The sequence below is a fragment of the Strongylocentrotus purpuratus genome, unplaced genomic scaffold (genome assembly GCF_000002235.5).
Source record: "Strongylocentrotus purpuratus isolate Spur 01 unplaced genomic scaffold, Spur_5.0 spur5_scaffold_20, whole genome shotgun sequence".
NCBI lineage: Eukaryota > Metazoa > Echinodermata > Echinoidea > Camarodonta > Strongylocentrotidae > Strongylocentrotus > Strongylocentrotus purpuratus.
The window spans coordinates 15,576,752-15,588,319 of NW_022145606.1; the positions used below are offsets into that span (position 1 = coordinate 15,576,752).

General features: G+C 39.9%; 1 protein-coding gene across 1 annotated transcript; it reads left to right on the forward strand.

Annotated features, from left to right (window-relative positions):
• The first annotated feature begins 174 nt into the window (after positions 1–174).
• LOC105440628 lies at positions 175–11,229 on the forward strand. The gene is made up of 5 exons (XM_030993702.1): positions 175–270; positions 2,097–2,204; positions 7,470–7,516; positions 8,908–9,003; positions 10,223–11,229. The coding sequence occupies exons 1-5, from the start codon at positions 175–177 to the stop codon at positions 10,515–10,517; spliced, it is 642 nt and encodes a 213-aa protein (XP_030849562.1). The 3' UTR covers positions 10,518–11,229.
• The last annotated feature ends 339 nt before the right edge of the window (positions 11,230–11,568 follow it).

Here is an 11,568-nt window from a genome sequence, read left to right on the forward strand (position 1 = left end):
AGCGAAACTATTCAAAAAGGAAATGCAGGATAAATTGATGTAATCGATGATAAAAAGGCACAAATATTCAACGTATCTTCTTTCGTCCTTTTTGCAAATTTCTATTTCTTCGCTGTACAAAATCGATATAATTAGCTGATCGAAACAGAGGAAGAAAAGCTCGATTATCGCAAGATGGCTCCGACAAAGAAAATGTTCGTGCTCTGGGAGAAAGGCGAACTAAAGATCAGATGCGAGGTCGACAGCGGTCATGTCACCGAGAACGAAAAGGTACGTGAACAATTTATACGCTGGCTCATTTAAGGACGCATGGTTTAAAATCCAGGGAAATCGTGTGATGTTATCAAGGATGGCGGGGGGGGGGGGGTTGAGAGGAACGAAGAAATGAAAAATTATTACTACACAATTCCGATTTTAAATCCTTACTCCTTGGTATTCTTTTTATGTTAACTTTATATAATTTTGGAATTTACAAAAATAATCTGAACGTGATTTCTACATGCAATGCAATACGCTATTTAAATAATTTTATGTTGATTTCTTGAAAGTTTTCCTATGTTTGTTTTCTTTATTTCCTGTGTTTGTTTTTATCTCACACATGAAGACCATATCACTAAATGATCTCTATAGATTGGATCGAAACGTTGTCACTTTTTTGGTGAAAGCGACTGGGAATGCCGATGTACATTTCAAGTTCAACTTTCATCCTCATTGTGACGAGGGACATGCCTTCAAAGCGAAATTCTCAGGTTTATATCTTGGTCTCCTTACATGAAAAATACCATTGATGTTAATTTACATTCAAACGTACATTTCATTAGCTTTTCTCTTTCTCTCTCTCTCTCTCTCTCATTTCACTAAACTACGCTGCAATGAATTCCCCATTATTGTTTGTGTTTTTACTTCAAAATTGTCTTCGTTTTCTATTAGACATCTGGTCAGTCTTTCAACTTATTTAATGATAAACGAAGAATAAAAAACACTCACTTTTGCTTGTCGATCTTTTAAAATGATAATCGTTAGCATTGTAGATATAAAATATCCTTAGTAGCGTGACCCGTATTGTATATGATTTTCGTGGGAAAAAGTAATCGTTCTTTTATGGGCTTATAAATATGTTTCATCTATAACGTTTAAAATGAATTTTTCTTGTTGTAGCGAATTTTGCGATGATCTAAATTTCCCAAGCACTTTAAGTTTGTTTAAAAGAAAGCTATTGTATTGATCTATATAGGTATTAATTGTATATGTCTATCTATTTATTTGTTTGTCTCAATGCAGATGGTGATAAAGCTTCTACAATGTAAGTAAATTATCGAGACCCTGACAAATACCATTCGATGATAACTTGCAAATTAACACAATCACGTTTAATCAAATAACAAAATCTCCAAAATTGTGCACATCTGCCCTTGAATGGAGGGATTATGTTATGCAGTAGCATGACTTCACTGCTTATTTATATAAGGTATGCTCTCTTTAACTCATAGCCTGCCATGTGGCTGCATGCACGCTATCGTTATAGTGCTTTGGTCATGCGAGCAAACCACTGATATGGTGCCATGTGCGTGCGTGCACACCATTCGTACATGTCGTAGTAGCAGTCATTGTTCATGCTCATTGTAGTGTGCTGTGTGTTTTGCATATTCATAGAACCATCGCGTTAATCAGATTATCTCAATATAAACTTGGCACTGAGGGATTTGGGGCTTGGCACAATGGGGATTAGCCCTATGGCATGATAAGAGTTAAAGAGATCTCTCGGCAGCGTGTTTGGCTGTCACCTTCGTTCCGTGGAAGATCAGAGAGGGAACTGATACTTTGCACGAGGTACAACACTTTTCAACCTATTTCGGTGTCAGTCCGATATCTTACGGTTGTATTATACACTGATATATTTTTGATTTTATAGTTAATTTTTTTATTTTTTTTTTGAACTCAGCTCCCTTTGGCACCCTTTCATATTTATATGATCTATGGTTGGTTGAGTAAAGCCTCCAGAGCATTTAAACACTTCCAATACATATCAGTATAACTGAGAGTGGGGATTATATTTCGCAGAGAGCAACCAACTTAAAACCTTTCCTTCTTTTCAGACAACCGCCTTCTACTGCAACTTCAATGGATCCAGAAGGGGCCGCATCGTCATCTACGGAGTCATCAGCGCCTTTAGAAAGAAGAGATATGGCACAAATCGGATCAAAGTAAGTCATAATAAAAGTACAGTTTCAGTTATGGTAATATCTTAATCTTACATGATGTGGCAGAAATTTGCAAACTAAAAAATAATCAAAAACTTGTAAAAAAGACATAATTAAAAATATTGCGAAGAAATATTCGTTATTAGCACAATTTGTCTTTTTTCTAATTAAACAGTTCGAGTTTTGCAAGTACAGTGTTTCATTTACCCAAGTTGTTGGGTACAAAATGAGCGATTCGTCATTTTTCAGTCGTTAGAGAAAAGATAACGGAGTTTTTCGATCTTTCATAAAGTCATGTTGCTGGTACAGAATTTATTCTGATAATTATTGTCAGAGCCTAATAAAATTGAGTGAAACAGACGGTAGTAAATTTATAGACGATTGACATCGCCGATTTCAGCGCTGATTTACTATAAATGTATTAATTACCTTCCGTAATAAAGAATGTGTTCCTAGTATTCATAAAGGCGGAGATCCGGGGGGGGGGGAGGGGGAGATATATCCCCCAAATTTGGCCAAGGAGGGGTGGGGTGGGATGGGTGGGTGACCTTTATAATCATACCTCAATGCTATGCAGATGTTTATGATAAAAGGCTCAGCGTAAAGAGCTTTAGAGAGAAGGTTGAGTTCTAGGGAGAGGTGAAGAATACAGGGCTTGTTACTTTAACCAAGATTGGGCCAAATTATCCCATCGTTTTCATGATTCAAGAACCTTGCAGTACACACCAATACTTATATGCTACATTATCAACTTTTTTCTGATCAATTCCACACCGTTTCTTTCTCAATGCAGTCGAATTACAAATCAACTATAATCATTTACAGCAATTAAGAAATATATACTTGAAGTAGAGGGGTCCTCTCAAAATCAATACTTGTAAGATTAAGGATCCCTCCAATGGTACTTAAAATTACAAATTCTTATGTTAAACTACAAACAGGTGTGGGGAAGGGGGGGCAATAGAGACGGGAACGGGACAAGGGAGTATTTTACACTAAACGATATGGGCTGCTTGTGGGGTAGGGAAGATGATGAGGAAGGAGAAATGCGCTGTAAAAAGGGGATGTGCACGAGAGGGGTAACATAATGAATCAAAGTCTGTTTTTAGTCATCGAGTAAGTCTTGTTGTTTTAATAAGAATAACAAGACAAAAAACACGAAAAACACAAAAAATAAACAAAATACACGAGGACGGGGAAAAATAAACTGCTACATAGTTAAAAAAAAAAAGGTCTATAAGATTGTAAAATATTTCACTTTTTTCTTAAAAGTATTAATCGACGGAGCATTTTTTTTATTTCACTACTTAAAATATTCCATAACTTTTGAACTTCATATATAAATGTGTTTTTAGTTTGTTTAGGTCCGCAAGAGAGATAAATGAAAACACTTCCTAGTATCTTGTTGGGTAATTATGGACTTTTCTTCAAAGGAGGGTATCCCCCTTAGACCCTCCCCCCCCCCCCACACACACACTGTGCGTGTAAGAGAACAAAATGGGAGGTCGCAGTGCGAAAATAAGACTGGGGTTACAAGCACAGTCTCATAACGTAATACTGATAAGGTCTTTGGTGAGTAACATATAATAATCTTCTTCTTCTTTACGTGCCATGTTCCGAGACGTTGGCGACTATGGAATGCCACAACTCTCTGTTCCATATTCTATGAAGTATTTCATTCTCCCCGAGATCAATTCCACTTTCAGATATCCCACTCCTTAAGCTACTCATCCACAGAATCCTCCTTCTACCACTTCTCCTTCTCCCCTCTATTCTTCCAGTCGGTGCAAGATTTTCCAAACAGTTCTTTCGAATAACATGACCCAAGAAGCTCAGCTGTCGACCTCTTATATTATTCAGAAGCTTTCGTCTTGTTTCTGCCATGGCAAATACCTCATCATTAGAAACTCTTTCTGTCCATGAAATTCTAAGCATCCTTCTCACGAACCAAACTTCACAACTTTTCAGTCGCTTTCTTAGGTCTGATGTCAGGGTCCAAGCTTCACGTCCATACATCAGAACTGAATACACATATCAATTGAGTACACGGAGTCTCGTCTTCATCTTCAGCTTCTTATTCTTCAATATGTTTTCTAACTTGGAGAAAGTTGATTTTGCAAGTGCAATCCTTCTCTTGATTTCTTGATCGCCTCTTGTATCGTCTGTAATTGTAGTTCCTAGATAAATAACAGTAGTGGCATGTTATATTAGATTGTTGTTGATCTTAAGAGAGCATGGTATTCCTCCCTTCTTAGTAATAATTATGCATTCCGTTTTCTTGTAATTTAGCGATAATCTTTTCTTGTCACTTTCCCTGACGACAACATCAAAAGTTCGCTGCAGGTCCTTCTCTGATTCTGCGATTAATATAGTATCATCTGCATACCGTATGTTTTTGATATTATGTCCTCCTACTTTGAATCCTCTTTCCTGTTCTACGTTTCTAAGTATCAACTCACTGTAATAATAGTAAAGAGATCTGGAGACATGACACATCCTTGCCGAACACCCTCTTGATGTTGATGTTGTCACTTAATTCTCTTTCCACTCTAACACATGCTGTTTGCTCCCAATACAGATTTTGCAATAACTTTACATCCTTTGTGTCTAGTCCAATCGTGGTTAAGTCTTCAAATAGCCGATTGTGTCTTACTTTATCGAAGGCTTTTGTATAATAACAGGAAAACATCTGTCTGCATTTCCACGGCCCTTTCTGCTGTAGACTGCAGAACAAAAACAGCATTTCTAGTTCCAGCATCCTTGACAAAACCAAGCTGCACACTGATATCTGGAGTTAGGTGATTCCTTGCTCTCTGAAGTAGAACTCGCAATATTATCTTTGTGATATGGCTCATGAGACTGATGATTCTAATTTGCCCGCATTCCACTGCTCCTGGTTTCTTGGGAAGTGTCACCGGTGTGTTGGCTCAGTTAGTAGAGCGTCCGCCTCACAACCGGGAGGTCCTTAGGTTCGAACCCCGGCCGCGTCATACCAAAAGACGTTAAAAGACGGAGTTGCTGCTACCTTGTTTGGCGTTCAACACTAATGGATAGAGCATCGTCGATCTGGCGCTGACCAGTGGCTGCCGGACTCACGATCAATGGGGCAAAAAAAAAATCCATTTTCGGTTTAACTTAATAACATTTGAAGTGGACTTTCCATCATCATAGATCTTATTTATGACTCCAGTTTGTTTCATGACACCCTAGTTCTCCAATGCCTCGACCATCTCCATCACTACTACCAGCAGCTTCGTTCCTCTTCATCATACTGATCGCCGACCACACTTCTGAGAGCAGAATCCTAGATCCTTCAATAGATCCTGCACAATGTGGAGGTTCTTTTCTTATATCATCAAAAAGCTCGCCAATGTACTCAGTCCATCTGTTCATTATCTCTTCCTTTTAAACCAGTACTGACCCACATAGGCCCCGGAAGTGGGGGGTCAAAACGCATTTTTGCCCCCCAAACCCCCCCCCCCCCCTCCAAAAAAAAAAGCATTAAAGGAGGTAAAGATGGTTGTATTTTTAACCCAAAAGAACATAACAATAATAAAGACTTGAATTAAATCACATATAAAAAAAAGAAAGGAAGAGAGAGAGAAAAAAAAAAGGTGACCTGCCAATGTCACAAATGAGGTATCAAAGTATGCTCATCTGACCGTAATTAAATGCCTAAACCCCCCGAACTTCCGGGGGATCTGCCCCCTGGACCACATCAAGGGCCCTAAGGCAGCCCATGGATGCTCATCTGACCGTAATTAATACCCAACACCCCTGAGCTTCCGGGGGCTCTGCCCCCTGGACCCCACAAAGGGCCCTAAGGCGGCCCTGGATGCTCATCTGACCGTAGTTAAATATTTAAACCTCTGAGCTTCTAGGGGCTTTGCCCCTTGGACCACATCAATGGCCTTAAAGAGGGCCCCTGGATGCTCATCTAACCGTAATTAAATAACCGAAACCCGTGAGCTTCCGGGGCTCTGCCCCTTGGACCCCACCAAGGGCCCTAAGGCGGCCCCTGGATGCTCACCTGACCGTAATTAAATACCTAAAACCCCCGAGCTTCCGTGGGCTCTGCCACCTGGACCCCACAAAGGGCCCTAAGGCGGCCCCTGGATGCTCATCTGACCGTAGTTAAATATTTTAACCTCTGAGCTTCCGGGGGCTCTGCCCCCTGGATCACATCAATGGTCTTAAAGAGGGCCCCTGGATGCTCATATAACCGTAATTAAATACCTAAAACCCCTGAGCTTCCGGGGGCTCTCCTCCCTGGACTCCCCGCGAATTAGTGACCTGCCAGTGTCACAAATAAGGTATCTAAATATGCTCATCTAACCGTAATTAAATAACCGAAACCCGTGAACTTCCGGGGCTCTGCCCCTTGGACCCCACCAAGGGCCCTAAGGCGGCCCCTGGATGCTGACCTGACCGTAATTAAATACCTAAAACCCCCGAGCTTCCGTGGGCTCTGCCACCTGGACCCCACAAAGGGCCCTAAGGCGGCCCCTGGATGCTCATCTGACCGTAGTTAAATATTTTAACCTCTGAGCTTCCGGGGGCTCTGCCCCCTGGATCACATCAATGGTCTTAAAGAGGGCCCCTGGATGCTCATATAATCGTAATTAAATACCTAAAACCCCTGAGCTTCCGGGGGCTCTCCTCCCTGGACTCCCCGCGAATTAGTGACCTGCCAGTGTCACAAATAAGGTATCTAAATATGCTTATCTGGCTGTAATTTAATGACTAAAATCCATGAGCTTCCGGGGGCTCAGGCCCTTGACCCCCTGCCGAGGCTCAGACCCTGGACCCCAAGCCAATTTACGCTCTACCTGATCGTTAATACTCCACTTTGCAAAACGTTCCGCGGGGCCTGCATGTAACGTATAAGAGTGGTTGTGATGCAGATTTTTCTTCTGCCCCCTACCCCTTCCAAAGGTTTTTGCTCATTACGTCACTGCCCCTGGAAGGTGAGCCCCCTGGAATGTTTGCCCCCCCCCCCCCCAATCCCAAACTGCTTCCGGCGCGCCTGCTGACCCATCCTCTGCTTTGATGCATCCCGACTTGAGGCTCCGAAGTTTCTTTTCAATCATTTACCTTCTTAAAAACCATGGTATTGATTGGATTAAAACTTTTCTCTATCTCGGCGCACTGTTTGTTCAGCCATTCCTCTTTAGCTATTGTGCAGTGGTCGTGAGTTTCTCTACCCAACTCTCTGTATTCAATTCCATCTCTGCCTTTGATCTTCTGCCTTTTACTCGTCTTTGATAGGATCTCCTCTGTCGTCCATCTCTGTTTACTTTACTTTTCCTTGTTAGGTAATGTCCCTTCAGCTGTTTGTACAAGAATGTCCCTCATTGATTCCATACTACCGTCTATAAATGCGAGCGAACATAGCGAGCGAGCATTGGGGGGGAAATTACTCTTAGGAAAAGGGCACACTAATCGAAAGGGATACATACACTTATTATAAAAGAAAAAGAGCACGTATCAAAGTACAAAAGGGAATTATCAAAGGGGAAAATGGAGCACTTCTTACACCTGAAAAGAGGTACTCACCAGAGATGAAAAAGGGCAATTATGAGAATGGGAAATGGACATTTGTCGACGGAAAAGGGGCACCCATCAGATTTTGATAGATGCATTTATCAGAAGTTAAAAATGACACTTACCAAGACCCTCAAACTCATCAGCTCTTATGAACAAGAAAAAGAGGCATATGTTACAATTAACGGGACACATATAAGAGATTAAAAGGGGTATTTATCACAAGGCGAAAAGGCACCTATAAGATGGAAAAAGAGCATTTATTAAGAATAAAGAGGGGCACGTGTAAAAAAAAAAAAGGGGGGGGCCCTCATTAGAAAGGGGAAAAGGCACATGTGTAAATAAAAGGTGCACTTATCCGAGTTAAAAAGGTGTAGCTCTAAAACAGAAGAAGGGGGCACATCTTACAAAGTAAAAGGGATACCTTTCAAATATAAATAGGGCAATTATCAGAGGTAAAGAGGGCATTTATCGAAAGTGTTAACGGGCAATTCTTGTACCTGAAAAGGTTCACTAACTGGAGAGTAAAAAGGTCACTTATGAGAGGAGAAAATGGACACTTATTGCAAAGGAAATGAGACACTTATCGAGGCAAAAGGGGCAGTTGTAAAACAAAAATGGGCACTTATAAGAGGTGAAAGGGGATGGGGCACCTTTAGGTACTTGACAAAGTGGGGTAATGTGCCACCCCCTGAAGGGCCGCCTGTGCACGTCAGGAAATCACTCCCTCCCCCTTGCCTTCGAGGCTAAGGCCAGATCTTCGCCACTGCTAGTATTAACCTTCAGCGTTGTTAAGGGTTTAGCTGAAGGTGATGTAGTTTTAATTGAGTTTTGATTAATTAATTTGTATATCAGCTTCCTTTGGAACCCTTCCAAGCAATTTTCCAAGCAATTATGGTTGGTTTAGCAAAGGCATTGTAAAACGCTAGGAGATGATATTTCGTATCAAGGAAAACTGTGTTTTACTAATGATGGAGCCACCCTACTAAAAAAAACTAATAAATAAATAGATAAATAAATAAATATAATACCAGATTATTATTATTACTATTAAAGGGTCCCTAGCAATTTAATTATTTCGAAAAATTAACGGTATAACTGAGAGTAAGGACTAGATTTCGCAGAGTGTAACCAATTTTATCCTGTTCCTTTCTTTGTGCAGATCATGGCCTTTCACTGCAACTTCATTGGAACCAGAGGGGGCCACATCGTCGTCTACAGAGTCATCGGCGTCTCCGAAGAAACGAATGAGAACGGAGTAAGACATAATAAAATTACAGTATTATTAATGATTAAAATCATACGTCTATCCGATGGCTGGATAGACGTATAGTCGTTAAGTCGTATAGTTGTACAGTATTATGGTACTTCGGCCCACACGCTGTTGCTTCAAGGGTACTTCGATGGATGGATATACGTATGGTCGTTTAGTCATATAGTCGTATAGTTGTAAAGTTGTAAAGTTGTAAAATTTTCTGCGTTCTGATTGGATGGGTGGAGTGACGTCTAGTTGTATATTCATAAAGTCGTATAATTGTATAGTTGTACGAATATTGGCATGCTTTGCCCACCATAAGAGCATGCAACAAGATACCCGACAGTGCTCCCGCTAATAACCCATAACAAGATCAGAGAGAGAACTTTGATTTCATTGCATTACGATCAAGGGTGTGGAACAGAACCGATGTGTCAAAAGACCGACATAGGAACAGGTCTTGGAATATCCAAACATAATACTTGGACTAATGTTGACTCTTTAAAAAGACATGTAGCAAAAAAGTAATGCCTTGCATGTTGCATGCAGATGGATATGGCCTCTTTGTTAAAGTTTGTTCAATTAGATATTTTGATGAACAATAAGCGAGTTCGTAATTAGGATTTGCGCATGGGCAGATAAAGGTCATTCATTCATGAATTGTAAAACCATTTGAGACGAATACTGGTATCGAGCTCATGAATGTTTTGTAATCAGTATTCATTTATGCACCTACAGTACATTTATCTAATACACAGGTGGAAATATTCTTCTCAAGGTACAAACAAAAGGTATTCATGAAGCACCCCCATCACTTCTACGGTGATTATTCTGGAATGCACAAGTTGGACGTATCCATCGTGTAAAAGATCTGTGGATATTTTGGGGCCATGCGTTCCGAAGCTATTTACGAACTCGCTTATTGAAATAATTGTTAAGGGCAATTATAAATAAGAAGTATTTTTAACTAAGGTTTGCAAAATCCGCTGTTAGCCATTTTGGAGGTGTTTCTAATAGTCACCAAATGAAAAATATGGCGACCCCTTTTGGTTTTGCGTAGTAATGATATTTTCACCCTCTGAGACTTATCTAAATTTAGATATAAATACTTTTTTAAACGGGTAGAGGAAATGAGAGGGGAAGGCGAGTTGTAGTTTACTATCACATAGAATACACCATGCTCACGTTATCTAAAGAATCCCTCACATTTTTTATCCACAAGACTACCAGCTACACCAAGTAGGTTTGACGACAAACTTCTCTACGATATCGCCGAAGAAATCGAGACTGATGAACACCTTGAAAGGTTAATGCACACTCTGGAAATCACACAGGGGTCACAGTCACGGTATCACGAGCTTAACAGGTTGGAAGGTCACCTTACGGCTAAAGGAACCCGTCAGATGCTGATGGATTGGAGGGCAAGAACAGCAGTCATAGAGCAACGGGACAGGCTGAAGGATGCCCTCACCAGGGCTGGGCTGTTGGACCTGAGGGACAGATTCTTCCCAGGCTAGAAAGAATTAGAAGAAAAGAGCAAAAACGAAGAACGTGATGGGAAAAAGTTTTTGTTATATCACATGACTTAAGTTCGTCACACCAACTAAGGAGCACGGTGATTAAATGTTCTGAAATGACTGGTTTTAAGCGTCATACAGTCAATACTCGAAATTCGAAATCTAGTAATCCTAAACATAATGTTATTTTCACTCTGTCGTCCAATACTCGATTATGTGTGGTTACTTTGTCAAAAGAACCATATTAAATCATTATAAGCTGTGCACAGACACTATACTAGATTATATTCTTTAAAAGGTACAAAAGTCTCCGTCAAATCATGAGCGACTAGTTCTCTTTAATTTGTCTCCTACATAATACATATACAACAGACTGGTTTATTTGTCCATCCGTTTTGTAGTGAAATATTCTTTACTTACAGCACCTTCCCAAGCCAAATTGACTGATATTACATGTTTTTGTTTTAATCACGAAATCGTTTTAAATACTCTTGTCTACTTAGAAAATACAAAATGATAATAAGCTGGTATCAGTAAAAGTATTTGCAATGATTATATTAAGGGCGCATGTATAACTAAACATTTTTTCGGAAAGTAAACTAAAAATGACTGATTTGTTGTTCAGATAAAATGGGAGATAACGTCGCAGGATTCATCACACAGCTGGCAACTTGTGTTTGATTGATCGGAACTTTAAAAATGCGTAACTTTCGGATTTTTCTCAAACTTTAAATTGAATATTCCCTCTCAATTGTCCTTCTATACATAATATCAGGGCGTACGTTCCGTTTAAACACATTTCTTCATGTTTTGAAAACTTGTCCGTTCTTTAGCTGCCTACTTTATTCATACTTTGGTCAGATAAGCCATTTGAAAATGTCTTACACTGTCATCTTCCCGATATGCCTACTACAGTACAATAATATTTTGAGCAATCTTATTATTTTGTATTCCTACCACATTCTTTACATTATTCTGGTAAATTTCTGTTTGTAAAAACATATAAATAATTTGTATATTTTCGGTGGAGGATATAGATTTTAGTAGTAAC